The 22,062-nt window shown below is 44.6% G+C and overlaps 1 protein-coding gene across 12 annotated transcripts in view; it reads right to left on the bottom strand.

Annotated features, from left to right (window-relative positions):
* TANC2 (tetratricopeptide repeat, ankyrin repeat and coiled-coil containing 2) overlaps window positions 1–22,062 on the bottom strand; it is a 148,889-nt gene that overhangs the window by 88,203 nt on the left and 38,624 nt on the right. For 4 of the 12 annotated variants that reach the window (XM_064733703.1, XM_064733706.1, XM_064733705.1 and 1 more), the window contains exons 4-5: window positions 17,740–17,811; window positions 13,305–13,484 (exon numbers count right to left, since the gene is read on the bottom strand). In XM_064733703.1, coding sequence (XP_064589773.1) covers window positions 13,305–13,484; window positions 17,740–17,811 — 252 coding nt within the window. Of the gene's footprint in view, window positions 1–8,478; window positions 9,026–13,304; window positions 13,485–17,739; window positions 17,812–21,616; window positions 21,723–22,062 lie in introns of those variants that run through there. The other 8 variants (XM_064733707.1, XM_064733710.1, XM_064733709.1 and 5 more) reach the window with 8 other exon arrangements.

Below are 22,062 nucleotides of genomic sequence, written 5' to 3'. Positions count from 1 at the left end.
AAAGGCTTATATGAATTTTAAATATATGTAGAATAAAATAATACAGACTTCTGCCTGAAGTGTTCAATAATGGCAATACAATGATGCTTACAATACATTTATATATTCAGAGAGAAAATAATTCCTCCTAAAATACCAACCTGGCTGTAGCCTGTGCTTCCAAAAGGAATTTAGCTCAATTTCCCATTCTGCTTATTATTATAAACAATTTTCTCTCATTCAGGGAAGTGGAACAGTGATTTTTACCAGTGCTGGAGACACCAGCCAGCAAATAAGTTATTTAATTAAAATACAGACAAGCAGGAGGAAGAGATGGGAGTTTCCTCTTCCCATCCAAACTTATCAAGTCTTTTTGACTCCTTGGAGCTGTGGCACACTGTACACTTCCCCCTGTCATTTCCCATGGAAAATTCTTCTTTTCAGCATCTTCTGAAGCCACTTAGAATTGCCTTTTTTAGCAGAATTTCCTCATCTGTGACTCAAGGTAGAACCCTGTGCATGAGACGAGGAAGATGAAAGCAGAGAAAAGAAGGCAGCACCACCTGCTCCAGCTTTCTAAGTCATCTTGTTATGAAAACAAGGAATAAATTTCTGTTGCAGTCACTCTTGAAGTTTCAGGCTTTGTTTGCACTAAAAAAAATATAAATAGAGTGACTGGAGAGCTGGGACTATGGGATGAAACCACGTCATCAATATTTTAAGCCTACGTAACCTCTGCTCAAATACCCCAAAGATCCTCCCAAAGACAGAAACAGGGCAGAGCTGGAGGGGAAAGAATTCCTCAACCCCTCATATCCCTTTCCCCAACAGTTTTATTTCATTAAATGTTAAATTTAAAACAGATGAGAGGAGAATAGTACAAAACACATGGACTGAATTGCATTATTCTCATTCAATCTCCTACTGTCCTGGAGTTCTCTCTGTAATTCAGTGACTCAGATATTGCACTGGAACTAAAATAGAGGGAAAATGACCAAAAAGCACCTGGATGTACTGTAAGGGATATTTAATCTATAGAACAGCAAAGAGCTCTGTCACTTTAATCAAATTATAGGCAACCCTGGTAATTCACTGGTTAGAAGGAACCTGTTACACCAATTTCTAACAATGCTCAGATTTCAAGCTAAACTTTCAAGGTGACAGAAATCAGAAACTAATGAGCATCTACTGAAGCAAACACATTTCCCTGTCTTGCATGAAGCTGACAAAGCTCAGGGAAAGGTGCCCACTGTCACTGTGTCCCCACCAAGGGGCTTGTGTGGGGCTTTTTAGAATGGTCTGTGCTGAACATGCCAGTCAAATCCTATCTGGATATTGGCAAAGCTTAATTTAGGCACTAGAAAATGAGAAAAATATATTTAACTGATGATTCTTCCCAAAGAAGACAAGAACAAGTGAAATACAAACAGCTCTGAAATGCAGTTTATCTCCCTAGTGCTTTACTCTCTTACACAGCTCTTCTGGAATAGCTTTAAAGTCCCTTCTCACCCAAACCATTGTGCAAATCTATGTTTCTCTCCACTTTTCTTTACACTGAGAAGCGTTCACAGGAAGGTCTCCGTGCCCATGGCAAGGGGTGGAACTGGATTCTTGTTAAGGCCCTTTCCAACCCAAACCATTCTGTGACTGTGATTAACTCTGCCCCTCAGACGTTAACTGAACCTTAACTGGATTCTTGTTAAGGTGCTTTCTAACCCAAACCATTCTGTGACTCTGTGGTTAATTCTGCCCCTCAGACCTCAACTGGATTCTTCTTAAGGTCCTCTCCAATCCAATCCAATCCAATCCAATCCAATCCAATCCAATCCAATCCAATCCAAGCCATTCTGTGACTCTGTGGTTAATTCTGCCCCTCAGACCTCAACTGGATTCTTCTTAAGGTCCTCTCCAATCCAATCCAATCCAATCCAATCCAATCCAATCCAATCCAATCCAATCCAAGCCATTCTGTGACTCTGTGACTAATTCTGCCCCTCAGACCTTAACTGGATTCTTGTTAAGGTCCTTTCCAATCCAATCCAAGCCATTCTGTGACTCTGTGACTAATTCTGCCCCTCAGACCTTAACTGGACCTTAACTGGATTCTTGTTAAGGTCCTCTCCAATCCAATCCAATCCAATCCAAGCCATTCTGTGATTCTGTGATTAACTCTGCCCCTCAGACCTCAACTGGATTCTTGTTAAGGTCCTTTCCAACCCAATCCAATCCAATCCAATCCAATCCAATCCAATCCATTCTGTGACTCTGTGACCAATTCTGCCCCTCAGACCTTAACTGGACCTTAACTGGATTCTTGTTAAGGTCTTTCCAATCCAACCCCAACCATTCTCTGACTCTGTAGTCAACTCTGTCCCTCAGACCTCAACTGGATTCTTGTTAAGGTCCTTTCCAATCCAAGCAATTCTGTGACTCTGTGACTAACTCTGTCCCTCAGACCTCAACTGGATTCTTGTTAAGGTCCTTTCCAACCCGATCCAATCCAATCCAATCCAATCCAATCCAATCCAATCCAATCCAATCCAATCCATTCTGTGACTCTGTGACCAATTCTGCCCCTCAGACCTTAACTGGATTCTTGCTAAGGTCCTTTCCAACCCAAATCATTCTGTGATTAACTCTGCCCTTCAGATCTCAACTGGATTCTTGTTAAGGTCCTTTCCAATCCAATCCAATCCATTCTGTGACTCTGTGGTCAACTCTGCCCCTCAGACCTTAACTGGACGTTAACTGGATTCTTGTTAAGGTCCTTTCCAACCCAACCCAACCCAATCCAATCCATTCTGTGACTCTGTGACCAATTCTGCCCCTCAGACTTTAACTGGACCTTAACTGGATTCTTGTTAAGGTCCTTTCCAATCCAACCCAAACCATTCTGTGGCTCTGTAGTCAACTCTGTCCCTCAGATCTCAACTGGATTCTTGTTACGGTCCTTTCCAATCCAAGCCATTCTGTGACTCTGTGACCAATTCTGCCCCTCAGACCTTAACTGGACCTTAACTGGATTCTTGTTAACGTCCTTTCCAATCCAACCCAAACCATTCTGTGACTGTGATTAACTCTGCCCCTAAGACCTCAACTGGATTCTTGTTAAGGTCCTTTCCAACCCAAATCATTCTGTGATTAACTCTGCCCTTCAGATCTCAACTGGATTCTTGTTAAGGTCCTTTCCAACCCAAACCAAACCAAACCAAACCAAACCAATCCAATCCAATCCAAGCCATTCTGTGGCTCTGTGGTCAACTCTGCCCCTCAGACCTCAACTGGATTCTTGCTAAGGTCCTGTCCAACCCCAATCATTCTGTGATTAACTCTGCCCTTCAGATCTCAACTGGATTCTTGTTAAGGTCCTTTCCAATCCAACACCAACCATTCTGTGACTCTGTGGTCAACTCTGCCCCTCAGACCTCCTCCTATTAACATGTTCCACACACACACCAGGCCAATGCAGCGTCCCAGAGCTCCCTCCAAGCCCTTTTTAGCACTCGATGCCACAACCAGCACCTGCCAGCTGCCTGGTGCTAAGAGAGTTATAAACGAGCAGTTATCCAGCAGAGAAGTAATTCAGCACCCTTGGCCACCTCCTGCTCCTCGTGCCCAGCCCAGTTTGCTTTCCTGACCTGCTCCACCTTCCCAAACAAAGCTCTGCCACCCTGTCTCTGCAGTGCCTGCACCCACTGCTCTGACTCTCTGTAATTACAGCAGTAAAAAATTAAAACCTGCACGAGGGGTTTGGAAAGGAACTGAAAAAGAATAACAAATGCGCTCCAGACAGCGCTGCAAGAGTGCTGCTGAAGTATTTTACAAGGAGCCAAGAATGATCAAAGGTAGGTATCAAATTATAGCAGCAAATTAAATTGGAACAGGAGTGGCAGGGCAAAGGCCAGCAGTAAGCCTAAGCTGCACGTAAACAAAATCTCATTCATTCTCCCACCATATCCTTAAGAGCAAACCAAGATATTGTAACCATAAAAGAGAGAAGAGTAAACTGTAAAATATCTGACCATTCACAGCCCAAATAATCCCAAGTTAGAGCACGTGACAGACTGGATCCTGCTCACTATATAAACCACAGTTTATGACCAGGACTACACAGTTACAAGCCAATATAAATTCACTCCTTGATAACAGCATTTTATAATAAAGGCAAGAGATTAAGAACAGCTAAGGTAATTTTATTTCTGTGCAAGTCATTCAAATTCTGTGATGCTAAAACTAATTTAGTTGGGTTAGTTGATACCACCAGAGCTGTAATTACACTGACATATATGCAAAACTGTTCCATTCATATGAAACTGCATTTAGGATCCCTATTGCTCCGCTGGTAGCAGCGTCACAGAATATTCTATCCTTAAAATGAATATTCTATCCTTAAAATGAATATATCCTGCTTACCTGGGAAGGCACAAGCCTGAATTAGCTGAACTTGTTTGTTAACACTTGAAAAACTGCATTATGCTGCATTTACAAGGTGGGTTTTACCTAAGAAAATTTCTAATTCAGCCATCTGCAGTTTTCAGTAATTTATTTCCTTTTCCAATTCTTCATTTCCTTGCAAAATTAAAGAAGCTGTTGGAATTTTCTGTTTTGAGGAGTGATGACTGCTCATCATCCTTCCCTTCCACAGAGGAGCAGGGACAAGGACACATGTCACGCCTCAAGGATTTAATTGAAACATCTAATAACCATGAGATTATTTGTGTGAACACAGATGGTTGAAGCAGACTGTCACTGACACAGGAGCGCCATGCTCCTCATCACGGAGCAGATTTAAGACCCAAAACTCCTCTGGTGGTGTCACAGGATTTGTGTGCACCAAAGCCTCAATGTCCCAGGACCAGGGGACATTAAAGTAATAATGGGATTAAAGTAAATAATGGGAAGGCAGCACTTGCAGGGCCCTTTTCCATGCTGAAAGGGCTCCAGCCATGGCATGCAACAGAGCCAGGACCATTCACTGACAGAAACACACCCAGCTGGTGACTTCCCTTCTGAAAACCACTTTCTCACTTACACCTACTCACTTCCACGGCTGAGAAGATATAAAGAAAAGCATAACAGGGATAAAACCTGTTTTGTCCTGATCCTGCTTTCATCTCTGCAGAGGAAATGCTTGTAGAAATTTCAAGTTTAAGCCTTCCACTGCAATCAAAAGGGATGGGGACACCTTGCACTAGCCCAGGTTGCTCCCAGCCCTGTCCAACCTGGCCCTGGACACTGTCAGGGATGGGGCAGCCCCAGCTGCTCTGGGCACCCTGTGCCAGGGCCTGCCCACCCCTGCAGGGAAGGATTTCTTCCTAATATCCAATCTAAACCTACCCTCGGCCAGTTTAAAGCTGTTTTCCATTATTCTGCCACCACAAGCCCTGGTTAAAACTCCTCCTCCATCTTTCTTGCAGCTCCTCTATCTAGGAATCTAGGGAATTTATCTAGCGCCAAGCTCTCTAGGAATTCCTGAGCATCAACAGCTGCTCCAGGAAAATCACCACAGAGCAAGGGAAGAGAGGCGCCAAAGCAAGGGTCCAGAGCCAAAGATCCAGCTCAATCCTCAACCTCCTGCATGCTTTGAGCATCAGTCAGGGGATCTGTGATGAAAAATTGGCATGTGACTCTGCAATGACCCCACCAGGACCCTGTTCACGCTGTGCTGGAACATCTCATGCGCGGCATCATCCCAAACTTGGTGATAAGACCATGAGTTTAATTGAACCTAATCAAGGTTTCCTGCATGGGTAGAGCCAGCCAGGTACAAATCACATCAGAAAATAATTTCTGCTCAATCTTTGGGCGTGTGACTCAAGCCAACACCTCTGCGTGGTCATTCCTCCTTCACACAGCAAGAAGCTCCCAAAACAGGCTGTCCTGTTGTGACAGAACTTGGAGAGGACCAAAGAACGTGCCCAGCTGGAGATGAGGCCTTTTCCTTAGAAAACAAGGAGAATGCAAGGGCTTATTCCCCATGAGTGCATCCTGTGAACGCCCCTCTGCTCCCCAGTGCACAGGACACTCTGAAGGCACGTTCCAGGAGTAGGAGCAAAGACGCAGCCAAGGCAAGAGTGATGGCCTGATTTAACTCCACAGGAGGCTTTCTGCACCACCTCCTCTTGCTATAGAAACCTCTTCAGCTATGTCTAAAAATTAAAAATTCTCACACACCACAAGTGTAATCGTGACAGATGCTCCATTTTGTGCAGCCCCAGTGTGAAATAAGGACAATTTCTCTCTCTGAGCATCTGAAAACCCATGGAGTTAAAATGCAATGTTTTTGCCTTTTAAACACTATCTACACTAGAGAAACTTTTGGGGTTCTCCCTCTGTTTAAGCATCTACACAAGTGTCTGAAATGCAGAGCTATTATCACCTTTTCCCAGCTCCACTGCTGTGATGACATGTTTACCACATCCTCTGCAAGGCTGAGCATTCCAACAGCCTCGATGCAAATAAAAATAACCTTGGGAAGAGCAAATTCTAAAGGTTCTGCAAAAACCTCACACCCCCACCAAGGGAAAAAACAAGGGATTTTCTGCATATTTCTACTGCAATTTCTGCTCTGTCAAAATGAAAGACAGTTGGGTGTCAAAATAAGACAGATAGGGTTTGTCTTGAAAACAGCACTGAGGAAAATCCATGCTAGAACTGGTAAGTGTCTTTCAAAAGCCAATAAATATGATATGCCAGCTTTTTCCTTCCCTTTATTTAAGAAAATAAAAGTTGCATCCAAACTATCCCGAAATTAATGCAGAAATACCATGAGTTTGACAGGTCTCCAACAAACAAAAACCCTTCAACACAGGATTTGGTTTAATTCCAAAAATTACAAACACAGTATTTATCTGAATAAATTTCAGGGACAGTTTTGGAGCTCCAAAAAAATTCAAATCAGAAATTTTCTCATTCCCCACAAAGAATTACGTTGGTTTGACAGAGACAAAAGTCCATCTGTGAGTACACAGGGACACATTCACCCACCTGTTTCATCTCTGCAAGCCCAAATGGTTTCCATTTGAGTACGAGCCTGTCAAAACAAATCACATGTCCCAAAAATAATGGATGAAGAATCCCAAAAATGGATAGTAAGAACTGGCACACCAGGAAAAATATACTCAGCATATGTTATTGTAACTGAACGAGGATCCGCCTTCCCCAGCAGGTTGCATTGCTGGAGACAGAATCCCAGAATAACTGAGATTATTCTGAGAATCTCTGAATCTCAGAAAAGGAAAAGACCTCCAAGATCATCGAGTCCATCCCGTGTCTGACCCTCATCTTGTCACCATCCCAGAGCACTGAGTGCCACATCCAGTTATTCCTTGGACACCTCCAGGGACAGGGATTCCACCACCACCACCCTGAGCAGCTCCTTCCAGTGCCTGACCACCCTTTCCATGAAGGAATTCCTCCTGAGACATCCGGATTTGTCACATTAAGAGCGTAAAACAGGACCCAAAATCCAGATGGTCAAACCACAATGAAAAGTTGTGTGTATTTTAGGTCGTTTTCTAAAAAGGGGACAACTCAGTTATTCTGACAAAACGCAAGTTTTCTACTCATGAAACCTCTAGGCAGACAGAGATTGCAAGGGATCAGGGAAACTTCAACAGAAAATTAATTATGCCCAGAAAAAATATATTATACACTGGAAGCACTGAAATCTGCTGGCATTTTCCAGGTAACTGGGTCCTTGGCACTGCTATGCATTCTGAGACACGGGGTGGGCCTCCCACCCAACCTCCACTCCTACACAGCAACAGGAATTTCAGATCAGTGTCACACTGACAGCATGACAGAGAATTCAATGAAAAGAAATGTAAGCCCACTGCAAACACTACGGTATAAAAATACCTTAAAAAGAGCAGTCTCTCCTGACACCAACAATCTGAATATCCTTCAAAAATTAGCAGCAACATGAGCATCAGGCACTTCAACAGCTTTTCCTCAAATTCTACCCTGGTAATGGTTGTTTATTTACTTTTATTTCTAGAAGCTCACTCTTTCAGTGAAAAGCAAATATTTCTTTCCCTCAGCACAAAGGAGTTTTATAATCCACTCAAATCGAATTTGTGGTCATTTCAGAACACAAAAGGAAAACATTATCTCAATCCCATTGTTCTAACATTTTGAAAACAAACGACTTGGTGTCTGTAGCATTTTCAAGTCATTCCTCAGTAGTTCTATTTCAGCAATGCTCAGAAATCAAATTTTTTCACTGCACGTTCATTTTATGTTTTGTATGAGAAATTCTGCACATCTGAGCAAGGAGGTGACAAACTCAGATTATGTAAAACGATCGCAACAACTAGAACACAAATAACCAGCAGCAGCATCACTCCATCTGACACTAACTCCCTCCTAGTAATGGCTTCCTTACCAACTAGGAGCCCCACAATCCCTTATTGTACACTGATTTTTCTGCAGTTAGAGGAGGATGTCCAACACAATCCCCATCCAAGACCGCGCGCGACAAATCGTCCGAATACTCACAGGGCTCCGCTTGCTCTCCCCATCAGCCAGGCTGGGAATTCAGGGCTGCTGCAGCCTGGAGAGCCCTCTGGCACAGATCCTCCTCTGATCCCTCCCTCTCCCCAGCGCCGGCTCCATCCTGCTGCTCCCCACGTCAGGGTGATGTTACAGGTGACACCTCCCGCTGCTGATGTCAAGCTCTGCTCCCAAAACCACAAAGCGCCGTCTCCCTGCGGCGCCCGCTGCTCCCACGAGCATCACCTGCACATCCTCTGGGCGCCAGGAAACGAGCTCCAGCAGGATTCCAGACCGGCTCATGGACACACAGCCTTCCCTCTTCGGCAAGTCTCTCCCAGTCTTACAGAGCTGCTTTAATTCCTACCAGAACGCTGCAGCAAATGTAGCCTCTACGCCTCCCCTGTGGGGGGGGGGGGAAGGATTTTTTTTTTACGGTTTCTTTCTGTGGTGCAGCTTAATTTGCTCTTTTCCTAGAGCAAACTGCTGAAAGAGCAGGGAAATAATGGATCAGGAGAGCAGAGTGACTGACTCATGGATGCTCTCCCGAATATTTCGGAGTAAGCTGAGGGGCTGGTGATGCAGCCCAGGACCAGAGCTGATGAATGGCGCAGTGCTGCTGTTGTCATGGCAACTAAGAGGAAAAGGAAAAAAAAGGCAGCACCATATAAGGAGTTGTGACATGGATTCTGGGAACAATTTATACTAAAAGGCTCTAAAGCCCTAGGATACTTTAAAGCTGCAGCACCCCCTTGGTTGGGGACAGGTTGCACTGTTCACATTGAAGAGTCGGCACAAATTTCTGACAGGATCACTCACATCCAGCCCAGACACGTCTGCATCAGGAGGGCTGCACCAAAACAACATGATTCTGCAGTGTGTGCAAATAACTGGAACTGAAATAATTGAAATTATTGAATGGCTGGACACTAATAAGGACCCAAACTAGTATCTGTGAAAACAGAGTGCCCACAGGTAGGCACAGCCCCACACAGGTGAGGAGCTGTGTCCTTACAGAGCGAGGCTGCCATGAGCCAAACTGCAGCACCATCAGGTGGCTGAGTGCCTGAGTGGCACTGACACCAACACAGATCCTGCCAGAGACAGAGAGAATTCCCAAATTAACCCATACCCCAGGCACTGCTGGGCAAGGGAGGCTGGCAGAGCCCCCAGAGCATCTTCAGGTGTGGCAGAGCAGGGAATGCCAGCTCACACACACCTGCCAGCACAAGCTGTGAGCAAGGCCAAGCTCTGTATTCCATGAGCAGCACTAGGGAAAAACACATTATTCACCAGAACCATCATCAGCTGCTTTTCACTTAATGCTCAAACAAACAATACACAGCGAGGGAGAGAATGGCCACTGTCCACCCAGCACAACCACAACACTGCAGGGCTGGAGCCTGGGCTCAGCAACTGAAACTTTTGTCAGAAATCCTTCCCATTGATGATTTATTTTATTTTAAAACACAGAATCCCAGAATGGCCTGAGTTGGAAGGGTCATTAAAGATCATCCAGTTGCCACTGCCGTGCCCATGGGCAGGGACACCTTCCACTGTCCTGGGTGGCTCCAAGCCCTGTCCAGCCTGGCCTTGGGCACTGCCAGGGATCCAGGGGCAGCCACAGCTCCTCTGGGCACCCTGTGCCAGGACCTCACCTCACTCACTGGTGGGAATTTAGCTGCTAGAGAATAGAAAATTACAAAGCTGTGGCTAATTCCAAGTCCTGCACCTGTGTAGATAGCGTGTCCTTGAGGCCTAGCTGTAGTATAATAAACAGTGAAAAAGACATGAGAAAAGAGAGATGTAACCCCTAAGGAATGAGGAAGAGTTCATGGTATAGTTTAACCAATAGATTGCTTGGCTTACAGAATATTCATAAGCTTATTATTTGCTGTATAAGTGTTTGATACTTTCTTCAATAAACTGGACCTGAAGGACCTGAGGGACCGGGACCGGACCGGACCTGAGGCCCTGTGATGAACCAACTGGTGTCCTGGTCCCCTTCCTTTGACAACTCACATCACAGAATCATTGCTGTGGCTGGAAAAGACCTCGAAGATGATCAAACCCAACCACCAACCTTGCAGCACCACCACATGCCACACTAAACCGTGCAATCAAGTGCAAGAGCCACACGTTTTCTGAGCACTTCCAGGAGCAGTGACTTCACCACTTCCCACATGTGCCAGCACTGACAGCTTCCCCCCAGCACTCCCACCCCTGAGGCTGTGCCTCGTCATCTCTCACGCTCCCACCCAGCTGAGCTGGTACAACAATTTGGAGAGAACATGTGGGCCTGGGGGCTGCAGTCATTAATCTGGGTTTATCACCACTACACAAGAAACTGAGTTTTCAAGTAGAGAGATCTGAGTTCCTTAGTCCCACAATTACAGTTAACATCAAAGAATATTGAACCATCTGCTGAAGATACAGAGAAGGGAGATGTGACACTCCCTGTGGCTGCTCCCAAGAGATGCAAGGGTATCCCAAGAGGGATGGGGAGAAGACAAGGCCCCAGCACCACAAATGATGTGTGATGGTGGCACAGAACATGCTGTGTGTTGAGGTCCCCAGCCCAGATGGACCTGGAGGGTGTTGAGAACCACATGGTGGATCCTCACTGGTATCACTGGGAGGAGCAAGCCTCCATCCTGCCCAGCCCTGCTCTCACCATCTCTGAGGGATCTAGTGAAAAAATATACATCTTCTGTAGGAAAGAGGCTGCTATCAACTACCTGAACCCACTGATTTATAGGAATATTCCTATTGATTTATATGAGTTCTGTTCTTAGGGAAAGTTCCCACATTCCCCAGACACAAGGGAGGAATGCTCTCAAAGAGAGGATCTGCAATGAAATCAGTTCCCCAGGCCCATTTCTTTGAAGACACTGAAGCAGCTAATTCACACGGGATACAGCAGGATCAGGGCTCTGAGAATCCAAACGGAAACATCCAGGCCAGGTTTTTGTTAGAAAAACACGATTTCTTTCCTAAATTTCTTGCTAATATTCTCCCCTCCTCACTCTCTGCACAGGCACTCACACACATGCTCTTTCTAAGAGAATCCCAATGCTTGCAATCTGTCATTCAATAGAAAAAATAGCAATAGCCAAGTACAGTGATGAATAAAATTATCCCTGCGCATATAAATGTACAATATGCAAATGAACACTCCTTCCTGAGGAGGAGGAGGAGGAGGAGGAGGAGTGGGATGCAGCACAGGGCTTTGTGCAAACCCTCTGCAAATGGTGGGTTCCACAGGAGTGGAATGAAACATCATGAGCTGAGTCTTTCAGCCCAGGATCTCCTTTATTAACCTAATGCACGTATTTTTGGCATCAATTCCCAAAAGCACTTACATACACTCACCCCTGAGCACCCTCCTGGAAAGCACTGCTGTCCTCAAGGCAGGTATACAGAGCACCTGCATTATTTTCATCACAGTTATGGCTTTGAGTCAGCAATAACACACCCTTGATGCATAGCAGAATATTTAAGCTCATTGTTTCGACATCAGCTGCTCTTTGTGCAGCAAGCACGGTAACTTTTGAGTGCTGATTTTATTGCAGACACACACCAAAATGGTGTCTCCCATTACTTAACCTGGGCTGGGAGGGTGGGGAGTTTTCTTTCCCTTGATTACATATTTTTAACATTGTTTTTGTTAATAAAGCCACTATTATAAAAAAAAAAAAATTAAATAACACAAACTGAGGTTGAATGTGCTGATTTAAGTACGTTTTCAGCCAGTGCTAAACAAGAGGTGGCAGGAGGGGGAGAACTGATTACTTATGCTGACTATTACTTCACCCCTTAGAATGACAATGATCTTAGTTTTTTTAATCACCAGACTATTCAGCAGAGTGGAAACTGCACCCACGTGGAATATTTATCACCCTGTGAACCCAGCCATGTCTTCATACCCAGCAAACCCAGATACTAAGATGTGAGTGAGTGACCTTAGCTCCTCTGCGTAGAAAACTTTCACTCTGTGGAATGTGTTCCTGAGGTTTTTTTTTTACCAAAAATGGACATTTTAACTTTTCTGTGGATGAAAAGCTGCCTTGGTTAAAAGCAGACAGATTAGGAACTTCAAAAGATTATGTTATCGTAGAATTATGGAATGATTTGGGTTGGAAAGGACATTAAAGCCCAGCCCAACATCTACCTTGGGCACAAGCACATGACCCTGGCTGACCATAAAGCTGGGCACAGAGGGGGTCAGACTTCAGGCAAAAAGCAAGTTTTTCAAAAACTGTTACCAGTAGAAATACTTTTTTTCAGGCTTTTGTATGGATGTTGGACTCCAAGTGCTTTTGAAAATCACAGTACTGCATCATCTCTAGGTATTCATACCACAGTCCTGACAGGTTACATAAATAAAAAGAAGTATCTAAAAATATGCATGAACCAAAAAAAAAAAAAAATCTGTCATTCAGATTTTTTTTAGCAAAGTATAACTTTGCTATAGAAGTTCATAATTTCTCTGATGTTCTCTCAACATTCAACATTTAAGCATCAACTTCTTCAAAACCACTGCAATGCTTTCACAGTGCATAACAGCAACACAAAGTGGAACTGAAACACACTCTGATAGAAATATCACAAAAATGAGACAATATTTGTAAACCAGAGAGACCTTTTTCAGCAAAGAAAGATTTCTCTGTCAACACAAACATCCAATCCATGCCCAGGTTTGACTGAAGCCGATGCTGCAACAAACAAGGGAATGACTTCCATACAGAAACCATTCAAAGCTTTTTTTTTTCTTACAGATTTTTGCACCAACGGACCTTAAAAGCCCCAGCGAACTTTATTTAAGTCCTTACCAGTTAACTTCTTCACAGGTTGGAGCCGAACACTGATAGACTGATGTGTGAGTAAGGGGGAGGATGGAAGGGAGCGGGACATGCCCTCCATTATCCGAATGTGCTGCATACCTTCGGTCACTGGGAGAGGAGGAATTGCGTAGTCGGGTTCAAAAGCACAGTCGTTCTCTGTGGAGGTGCCTAATGGGGAGAGGAAAAAGAAACAGCAATGGGTTAGAAAGCAAGGGAAAGCATCCTGCTTCCATCATTCCAAAAGGGCTGGCTGGAGGGAGCTCTGTGCAGAGCGGAATTGCCGAGGGCTTGCTCGCTTTGCACACTCGCGACACATCCCTTGCTGTACCTCTCTCTGTGTGATGAACAGCAGAACCGTGAAGAATTTCTTTCCATGTTCTTAATTTGTCTTTCAGAATCTCTTAATCACCAGACTATTCAGCAGAGTGGAAATTGCACCCACGTGGAATATTTATCACCCTCTGAACCCAGCCAGGTCTTCATATCCAGCAAACTCCAGTTTTCAATATAATGACCGCAGTTTTTAGATTGTTGGTTTCTAATAAAACCATCCCAGCTAAATTAAATTTCAATAGGAAGACTTTAGCCTAAAAAAAACCCCACAAACTCCAAATAAAATTAAGAACACCTCTAAAAACAGCCACCAGCTCCAACTGTCCCAAGAGACACAAAAAGCCCACGTGGGGGTCGCATCATTACACATCCACAATGCAATACATGGAATAACATGAGAACAAGTGAAGACAGAATAATAAAAGGACTTGACCCTGATTGTAATCAATATTAATGAACAGTGAAGGGAAGGTGCTTCAGATCAGCAAGAGTCAGGAGCCATAAGGTTCCTCCTGTTAGCAGCAGATATGGAAACCTTGGGGTTGAGAACACCTGGATCTCCACCCTGGTCAGTAAGATGAACAATCTAACCCAGACAACTAATAATTCACATGCAAAACCAACCCAAACTGTTATCATTAATATTACACTAATTTTTCAATAATGTGAGAAGGCCAGGCTTGTGTCACTCTGTTCCAAGACAGATTTTAGCTCTTATTGATGCTGATGTTTTCCCTCTATAAAGACATTCCTCGCTGGATTTCCCCTGGATAGCTGTGCTGTTCTCACTGGCTTGTGAGAGTGCTTTTAAAAGAGAAAATGTTTGCTGGACAGAAAGGGAGATGGGCAAGAGTGGGAATAAGACTGAAGGGCAAGAGCCTCAAATGCAAGGTACTTCAGAGGAGATGATGGACGAGCTGCATTCCCAACAGCCAAAGCACAATGTGAACAACCCAACATACTGCACACAATCAGCACAAAAACCCATGCTGAAATAACTGCCAAAAACCTTGGACCAGCTCCCAAAGGGTTCTAGAGGGCTGCAGCACCAGAGGCTGAGGTGCATCCATTCCTGGTGCCAGCAATCAGGAATGTCTCTCAGCAGCTCCGTGATGCTCTTTGCATGAAAGCCAAATAAGCACTAACACACCCTTCACACCTTCACTTTGACAGCTCAAAACACAGCTCACTGCCTGCCTGCTCATCACTCACCAGCTACCAGGAGCCCTCTGCAGGCTCTGCCAGCCCGGCCAGGCTCACCAGGAGTGTCAGGAACCACCATCTCTGCCAAAACTGGCACCCAAAAGGCCAACCCGTGATGGGCTTTTAAAATACATTTGGCACCAGGCATGAAAAAACAGATTTGCCACCAATGATTTTGATTATTAAAAATAATTTCAATTGCCTCAGGCTAAATTTTAGGGAATCATGGGCATCTCCTGCAGCTTAAAGTCTGGGAAAGGCTTACAAGTGTACATGCATTTCACTGGTTATTATGGTGTAATTTCCCAGTGTCTTTGATCAATCTACTTAAAATCAAGCGCAGTATGTTATATAAAATTAAAGGTAATTATAGGTGGGCAAAGTTTTTCCACTTAAAATTCAAACGCTTTACAACAAAACAGTGAACTCACAAAACATCCACAAGGTACTACCTTCATTTTGCACCTACCAAAATTCCTCTCTCCTCCTTGGCAGAGTAAATAAACACACAAGCAAAACCCTGAAACAGCCTGAAATTTGTTTTGATCAGAAAAAAATATTTGGCTTATCAAATCCTGGAATTAGGGCTCATTGATGGCTGAACTGGAACTTTAACAGTTTGGTTATGTAATATATTTAAATAAAATATTACTGCGAAGTGCGTATTTGAACTAATAAACTATTTCTTGGAGTTTTACAAGATTACCACAGAATCATTCAGGTTGGAAAAGACCTTTAAGATCACAACCATCAACGAGCATCACCACGATGCCATGTCCTTAAGTGTCACATTCAAATGTTTTTGGAACATTTCCAGGGCTGGTGACTCCACCACTGCCCTGGCCAGTCTGTTCAGGGCTTGACAATTCTCTCCATGAAAAATATTTTCCTAAACCAACCTAACCAAAACCTCTGACCTAAACCTCCCGTGGCACAACCTGAGGCTGTTTCCTCTTGTGCTGCCAATGAAGCTTTGAAGACACCTGGGCATCACACACGGTTAACATGGAAGGGCAGACAGCAAGAAAACAACTGTCCCATTTCAGCTGGATGCTTTATCCGAGCATAATAAACTTCCTCACCCCACCACAATGAAAAATACCCATTTAGCACGTGCACACAGATTTCAAGTGATGGGCACAGAGCTGGGGAAAGTTAGAGAAAATGCTTCTATAGAGCAAAGAGCTTTCTTCCATGCTGCAGAAAGCCTGCCTGTACAATTGCATCCACTGATCCAAATGGAAATATTTAGCTCAGAAGCTTGTTGCTCCAAAAACTTGGAAGCTTTTAAATCATTTCCCCTTCCATTCCCTCTCACGCTGAAACTTCTTGCTGGTTGCTGCAGTTCCTTCAGTCACCAAAGAGGTACAGATCAGTGATTTTTGAGAAAGGATTTGCAAAAAAAAGATCCCCTCTCACTCTGCCAAAACCCATGCCTTTCCCACAGCAGCAGAGATGCAGAATAGATGGGCTGAAAGGGAACTGGAGAGAATAGAATGTGTTCAGACAGCTCCCAGCAGCAGCTGCATCTGAGCTGCTCTGCCCCATAACAGGAAACCACTGGACACAAGCCAAGCACAGAGAAGGACATGCCAGGCACCCACAGCAGAGCCTCCAGCACAGTTACACACCAACAACTCCATCTGAGCTCAGCTGGAAAGAACAGCCACTCTCTCTGAATGTCAAAGCACTTCTCCTATGCAAGCTACCATAGACTATGTACAGCTATAAACCCCCTGGTTCCTTCCTAGTTTTACTTTAACTCTACTTTAAAACAATAAAATTAAAAATAATACATTAAAGTGCAGCAATTGAAAGATCCTACGTGAAAAGAGCAGTTGACACTTCTGAGCTTCAGGGCTTTAACTACCGATTCCGATCCCCCTAATTCTGATCACAGCTTCAATGACTCAAAATCATCTCACCCAGGCAACACTGGAATACTGCCAAAAAAGGACAATTCTCTGGAGAAAATGTCCCCATAATAAGTCATTAGGACACCATGACAACAACAGGCTTGAGCCTAAATGAAAGGAAAATTATTGCTGCAATCCCAAAGACAGAGTAAGTCAATGAGCATAGAACCAGAGCCCTTACTCACAAAAAATGCTGCTCAGTCTCAAAGCTGTGTGAGAATACCACATTTTCACAACCTTCACAAATGAGAAAATGCTTACAACTTAGTAAAGCTGGTTCAAAGGACACGTAACCCAGCACACATCTAAGACCAGCTGCTGTCAGGGACAGAAATCCCCATTACAGCACTCTGTGTGGTGTTAACCAACCACCAAACCTGCTCTGAGTGATGGACACTCAACAAAAGCCTGTTGGATTGTTATTTAAAGAATATAAACCCTGGTTTTAGTACTTCCTTCCTTGGACCTTTTCTCCTTTTCCTGTGGGATGAAACAAAGCAAAAGGTGTCAGGTGGGGCTGTTCAGCCCCCAGACAGGTACACACAGGATGTTCTCCACTGCATCCCAGGGCTTGGGGAAGGATAACCTGGTTATGGTGAACCTGCCTGCTTATGGTGAACCTGCCTGCTTATGGTGAACCTGCCTGAAGCTCTTTGATACCAGGAGGAAAATAAGTAGAAACTTGGAAACTCAGTGCTGGTTTGGGCTGGTGTGTGCTGCAGAATTCCAGCTCCAACAGCAGAACGCTCCGCGCCTGTGGCTGCAGTATGGAGACACCATACTGAGTTTGGTTAAACTCCATCAGCCACTCCAAGATTGACAAACCAGACAATCTCAGAGCCGTGTGGACAATAACCACGGGTGCAAAGCCTGCCAGGTCACACAGCTCGACGAGAAACACGACAAGTGGGAAATACCAAAGGTGAACAAAGGAGACGAGGCCCCGAGGCAGAACAACGCTCAGGTTTTACCTTGCCCAGCTCGGCTCTGACGGGAGTCTACACTTGCCTGTCTTCGGTCTGGTGGCTCCTCGTTCCCTCCATCTGCACGAGAACCAAAACAGCACAAGTAGAACATCACAGTGGACAGGTCAGGCAGATGCAACTTTTCCTTGAGTCCCATCACCTATCTCAGAGGAACAGCAGGACAAAAGGTGCCTGTGGCAGGCTGAAACTGGGCAAACTGCTGCTTGGCTCTGCTGCTCCTTCCACCTCTGCCCCAGCTCTCTGCAATGAAATCCATGAGGTCCTTGGGGATAGAAGGAAGGTTTTACTTGCTCCTATTGATGCCACACACATTTGAGTAAGATAAAAACCAAACTGTGCATCTTCAAAGAGCTCCTTCACTTTATATCAAAATATAAAAATATTAAGCACCGGAATTAAGAGATCAAAAAAAAAAATTTTTAAAAATATCTGAAATATGAAATTTGAAACTGTGTCCCTTTAAAATTATTTGTCCGCTAAAACCCAGAAAAGCTGGGAAGAATAAAACCTCTTATTGCATCCTCTTGAAACTGTTTAGGAAAGCAGCTACAGTTAACAAATCCCAAATCCATCTGTGTAAATGCAGAGTGGGACATTGTGTACAATATTATACAATTAATTACAGGCTGCTCTTCATTGATCAACTGACCAGATTAGAAACAATAGATACACCCATCAATACAGATGCTTGAGTACATGGAGTCTCTGGCAGCTGAGAGCAAAAAGAAGCCCAACTCCACAGAGTGGGGAAAAGCAAACCCAGGGATTTCAAATTCAGGCTGTATTTCAGCAGCTCTTTCCTTATGGCAGAGGAAGGGGAAGCTTTTAAAATCTTTAAAACAGTTTTGAAATACCTGAATTCTTAAATAGCTGTTTAAAAACTCAATAGCCAGCTTAGCATTGATGTGTTTTGATGTCACTAAAAGCAACTGCATTTTGATATATTTGTATCTCTGGATAGAAATCTCTCTACATAAGTTATTTGGTGAAGAGGCCTGTTGTGCCATAATTTATCAACTCCCGCTGCATTTGAGCTATATCTGGCTTGATGGAAGGTGTAAATTGCAGCACAAGAGCAGAACTAAAATGGGGATTAAAAATTTTAGTTTTTAATTTTAGTTCTACCTCCACCCCCAAAAAGAGAGGAACCACACCCCAGGCCAGGAGAGGTTTTCTGCTCCCTCTTCCCTTGGTGAAACGCTCCCAGCCCTCAGTTTTCCTGAAGCAATGCTCAGGCACCTTGAACAGATCCATTTCTGTCACCTTTGCATCTTCCCCTGCTGACACAGCAGCTGCACGTGAAGGTCGTCTGGCTACAGCAGCCCAGAATCCTGATTTGGAATGAGCTGCACCCACCCCAACAAGCCAACAAACCCCAGGGAGGCCACAGACCGTGACAATTATCCAGCTCCCTTCTGCGCTGTGGCTGCCAGAAGGATGTCACACTGCAAATACAACTGCAACATCATCATCATCATCATCATCATCCCCAATGGCCCCTGGCAATGACCAGCAACCATTAGGGATGACAACCTCTAAGTCACAGAGAAAACAAAAAACCCTTTTGAGCTACGAACATAAATCCAAATGCAAAATAACTCTAAGGACTAAACATTTCAAAAGACAAGGAAGTCCCAGTATTAAAATCAGGAGTAAAGCCCTGTATTAATCCAAAGACACACAGCCATCAACAAAAGACAAACTCCCTCCCTGAAAGTTTCATCATTCCTTTGACACCGAGCTCCATGGGGCTTGTTGAGGGGACTGGGTGAGCTTTGAAGTCCCTTCCAACCCAACCTTGAGATCTCTGATTTATTTTATAATTCAATCTCCTTGATCACATGGAAAGACATCTCTGCTGTACAGTTACCCAGGTGTACCAAACCCTGCCTTGAGAACAAGCCACGGCCAAGGGAGGGGCTGGGGGCAGCAGATCTGGGGTCCCACTCCCCAAAATGCTCCAGCACTCAATGGTGGGACACAAAATGGTGACAACAGGCTGCCAAAGCCACTGGGCTGGAGAAGAGGAACAGGAATCAAGAGACTGGGATGGATCTCCCTGCAAGTTACACAGCACGTTTAAGGGGAAAGAAAGCCCACGGTAAATTAACCTCCAAAATGCATTTAGCGGGTGGGAAAGGAAAAAATAAATCAGATGACTCAGCAGATATTAAATCTTCAGTCAGCACACAACAGCTGCTGCATTTGATCTGGATGCAGCAAAGGTGGAGCTTGGTGGAAACCAAGGATGGGAAGGAAGAGCCACAGTTAAGAGCTGAATAACTGAACTATTTAATTCTTTTTCTCTTCACTACAAATAAAAACGTTGAGCATAATCTGCTCCCAGCAAGGTTAGCAGGGAACAATACCACACTTAATTATGAAGTTATCTCACTGGACATGCAGAAAAGGGGAGATTACTGTTTCTAAGGGAATATTAATTCTCACATTCTTTGAACTTCCAAGTGCTTGTATTTACATCCACCTCTGTCATCGCAGCAACACTCCCAGATATTTCATTTATGCATGATTTTAGGTAGTTGTTACTATTTGCTTCAGCAATAGCTATTGTTTACAGACATGACCTACAATACAAACAACATCTATGGACAGTATCACTCCTGAAGTTCGATTGACTCAGTTGCTGCAATGATTGCCAGGGTGGTGAAACACCAAAGTTATTGACAAATCCCTCAATGCAACAGCTAAAATAGGTCACCAGAAGTAAATCAGTTGTGAAATCATTGCTAGAGAACACAGCTATCCATGTTAATTCAAAATAAAGACCAGCACAGACTGAGATGAACCTGTTTAAGGAGCTTTACAGAAGTTGTCAAGCAAGAGAAAACAATCAAACGCCATGAGGGAAGTGAATAATATTGTAAATATTGACTCAGTAATTCATATTCTCTTGCACCTCACTATGAAAGGGAGAAAAACTTTTGTGATCTTTAAAAAATCTCCGTGATAAGAAAATTCATTAACTCTTACAGAGTATTTTAGTTTTTGAAAGCTGCTGTCTCCTCAGTGTCCAGCATCTGTCCACCTGGGATGCTGGACACAGGTCAGAAACCCGACAAGGCTTCTGAGTGCCTGATTCTGGGTCCAGAACAGAGTAAACAGTCATGGCTATTAACTCTTTCTCTCAGTTACAAGGAGGTGAAGGGATCTCAGAGACCATGATGAGTCACAGGATCAGCACAGCAGCCTCTCCTGCTACAGCCAGGCATGAGAAACCCTCCTGCTTCCCCTTCTCCTCCCCATCCCCACTCCACCAGCTCTCCACTAAAACCAACGACACAACAAATCCTCCCCGACACACACAACTGGATTCTTTGAACTCACTGCTTTGACAGGCAAAGAAAACCTCAAGGTTTCAGCACTCCTAAACAAATCCCCTGCACAAAGCACCACAATTAGTGTGAGGGGGCTGCAAACAGGAGCCAGATCTGCACCAGCATCTGCACCAGCACATCTGATGTCAGTAAATCCCACAGCACCTCTGGCATCAGCTCTGTTAGCACCTCCTGCCAGCCATTCTCGTTAAAGGCAAACATAACAAGTTCCGTACAAAATCAAGCGCTAGCAGCCCAATATTTCTGGTTTCCTATTTAATTAAAAGGCCTTTAAAACCCACACTGTGACTAAACGTCTCTCAAGATCTGACAAAGCAATTTTTAAGGCAGAAGGATCCAAGGGTGGGTGAGGCTGCTGCACGCATGCTGGGGAATCTGCGGCAGGAACCGACTGCATTGGACGTGCTGCTGCTCTCACAGCAACCAGCAGAGCACACTGCGCTGTTAAGAGCCGATAAATCAATAGTTTAAATCCATATTGTATCTGGAAAAGGTGGAACACTCACACAAAGGCAGTCAAGCCGCGAGGGACGGATCCGATTGCAGCCCAGCCCAGCATCCCTGCAGAAGCATCCCCGCACGGCGCCCGGAGATGCGGCTCCCGGCTGCCATTGTGCTCCCAAAACAAAGACACGGGGGCAGAAAAAACCTTGAAATGAATCAATCAGACAGCTCCAGGGGCTGGAGAGCAGCGGGAGGATGCTGGAGCTGCCGGCAGTGCTGCTGCAGGAGCCGGGGCTGATCCGAGCCCGGAACGCGGCGCAGCGATGGAGAGGGAGCTGCAAATCCTGCTCTCAGCATTCCCGATGGATTCCTGCCTGCTAAGCAGTGACACGTGCCACACGATCTGCCTGCTGCTCTCCCACGGTCAGATGTGCCTGGGAACGGGCAAAGTGATTCCCAGCCGGAGCAGGAGGGAAGAGGGAGCCCAGTGTGGCACTGGAAGCGATTA

The sequence above is a fragment of the Zonotrichia leucophrys genome, chromosome 27 (genome assembly GCF_028769735.1).
Source record: "Zonotrichia leucophrys gambelii isolate GWCS_2022_RI chromosome 27, RI_Zleu_2.0, whole genome shotgun sequence".
Taxonomy (NCBI): Eukaryota; Metazoa; Chordata; class Aves; order Passeriformes; family Passerellidae; genus Zonotrichia; species Zonotrichia leucophrys.
This window is presented reverse-complemented; position numbering and strand designations above follow the sequence as displayed.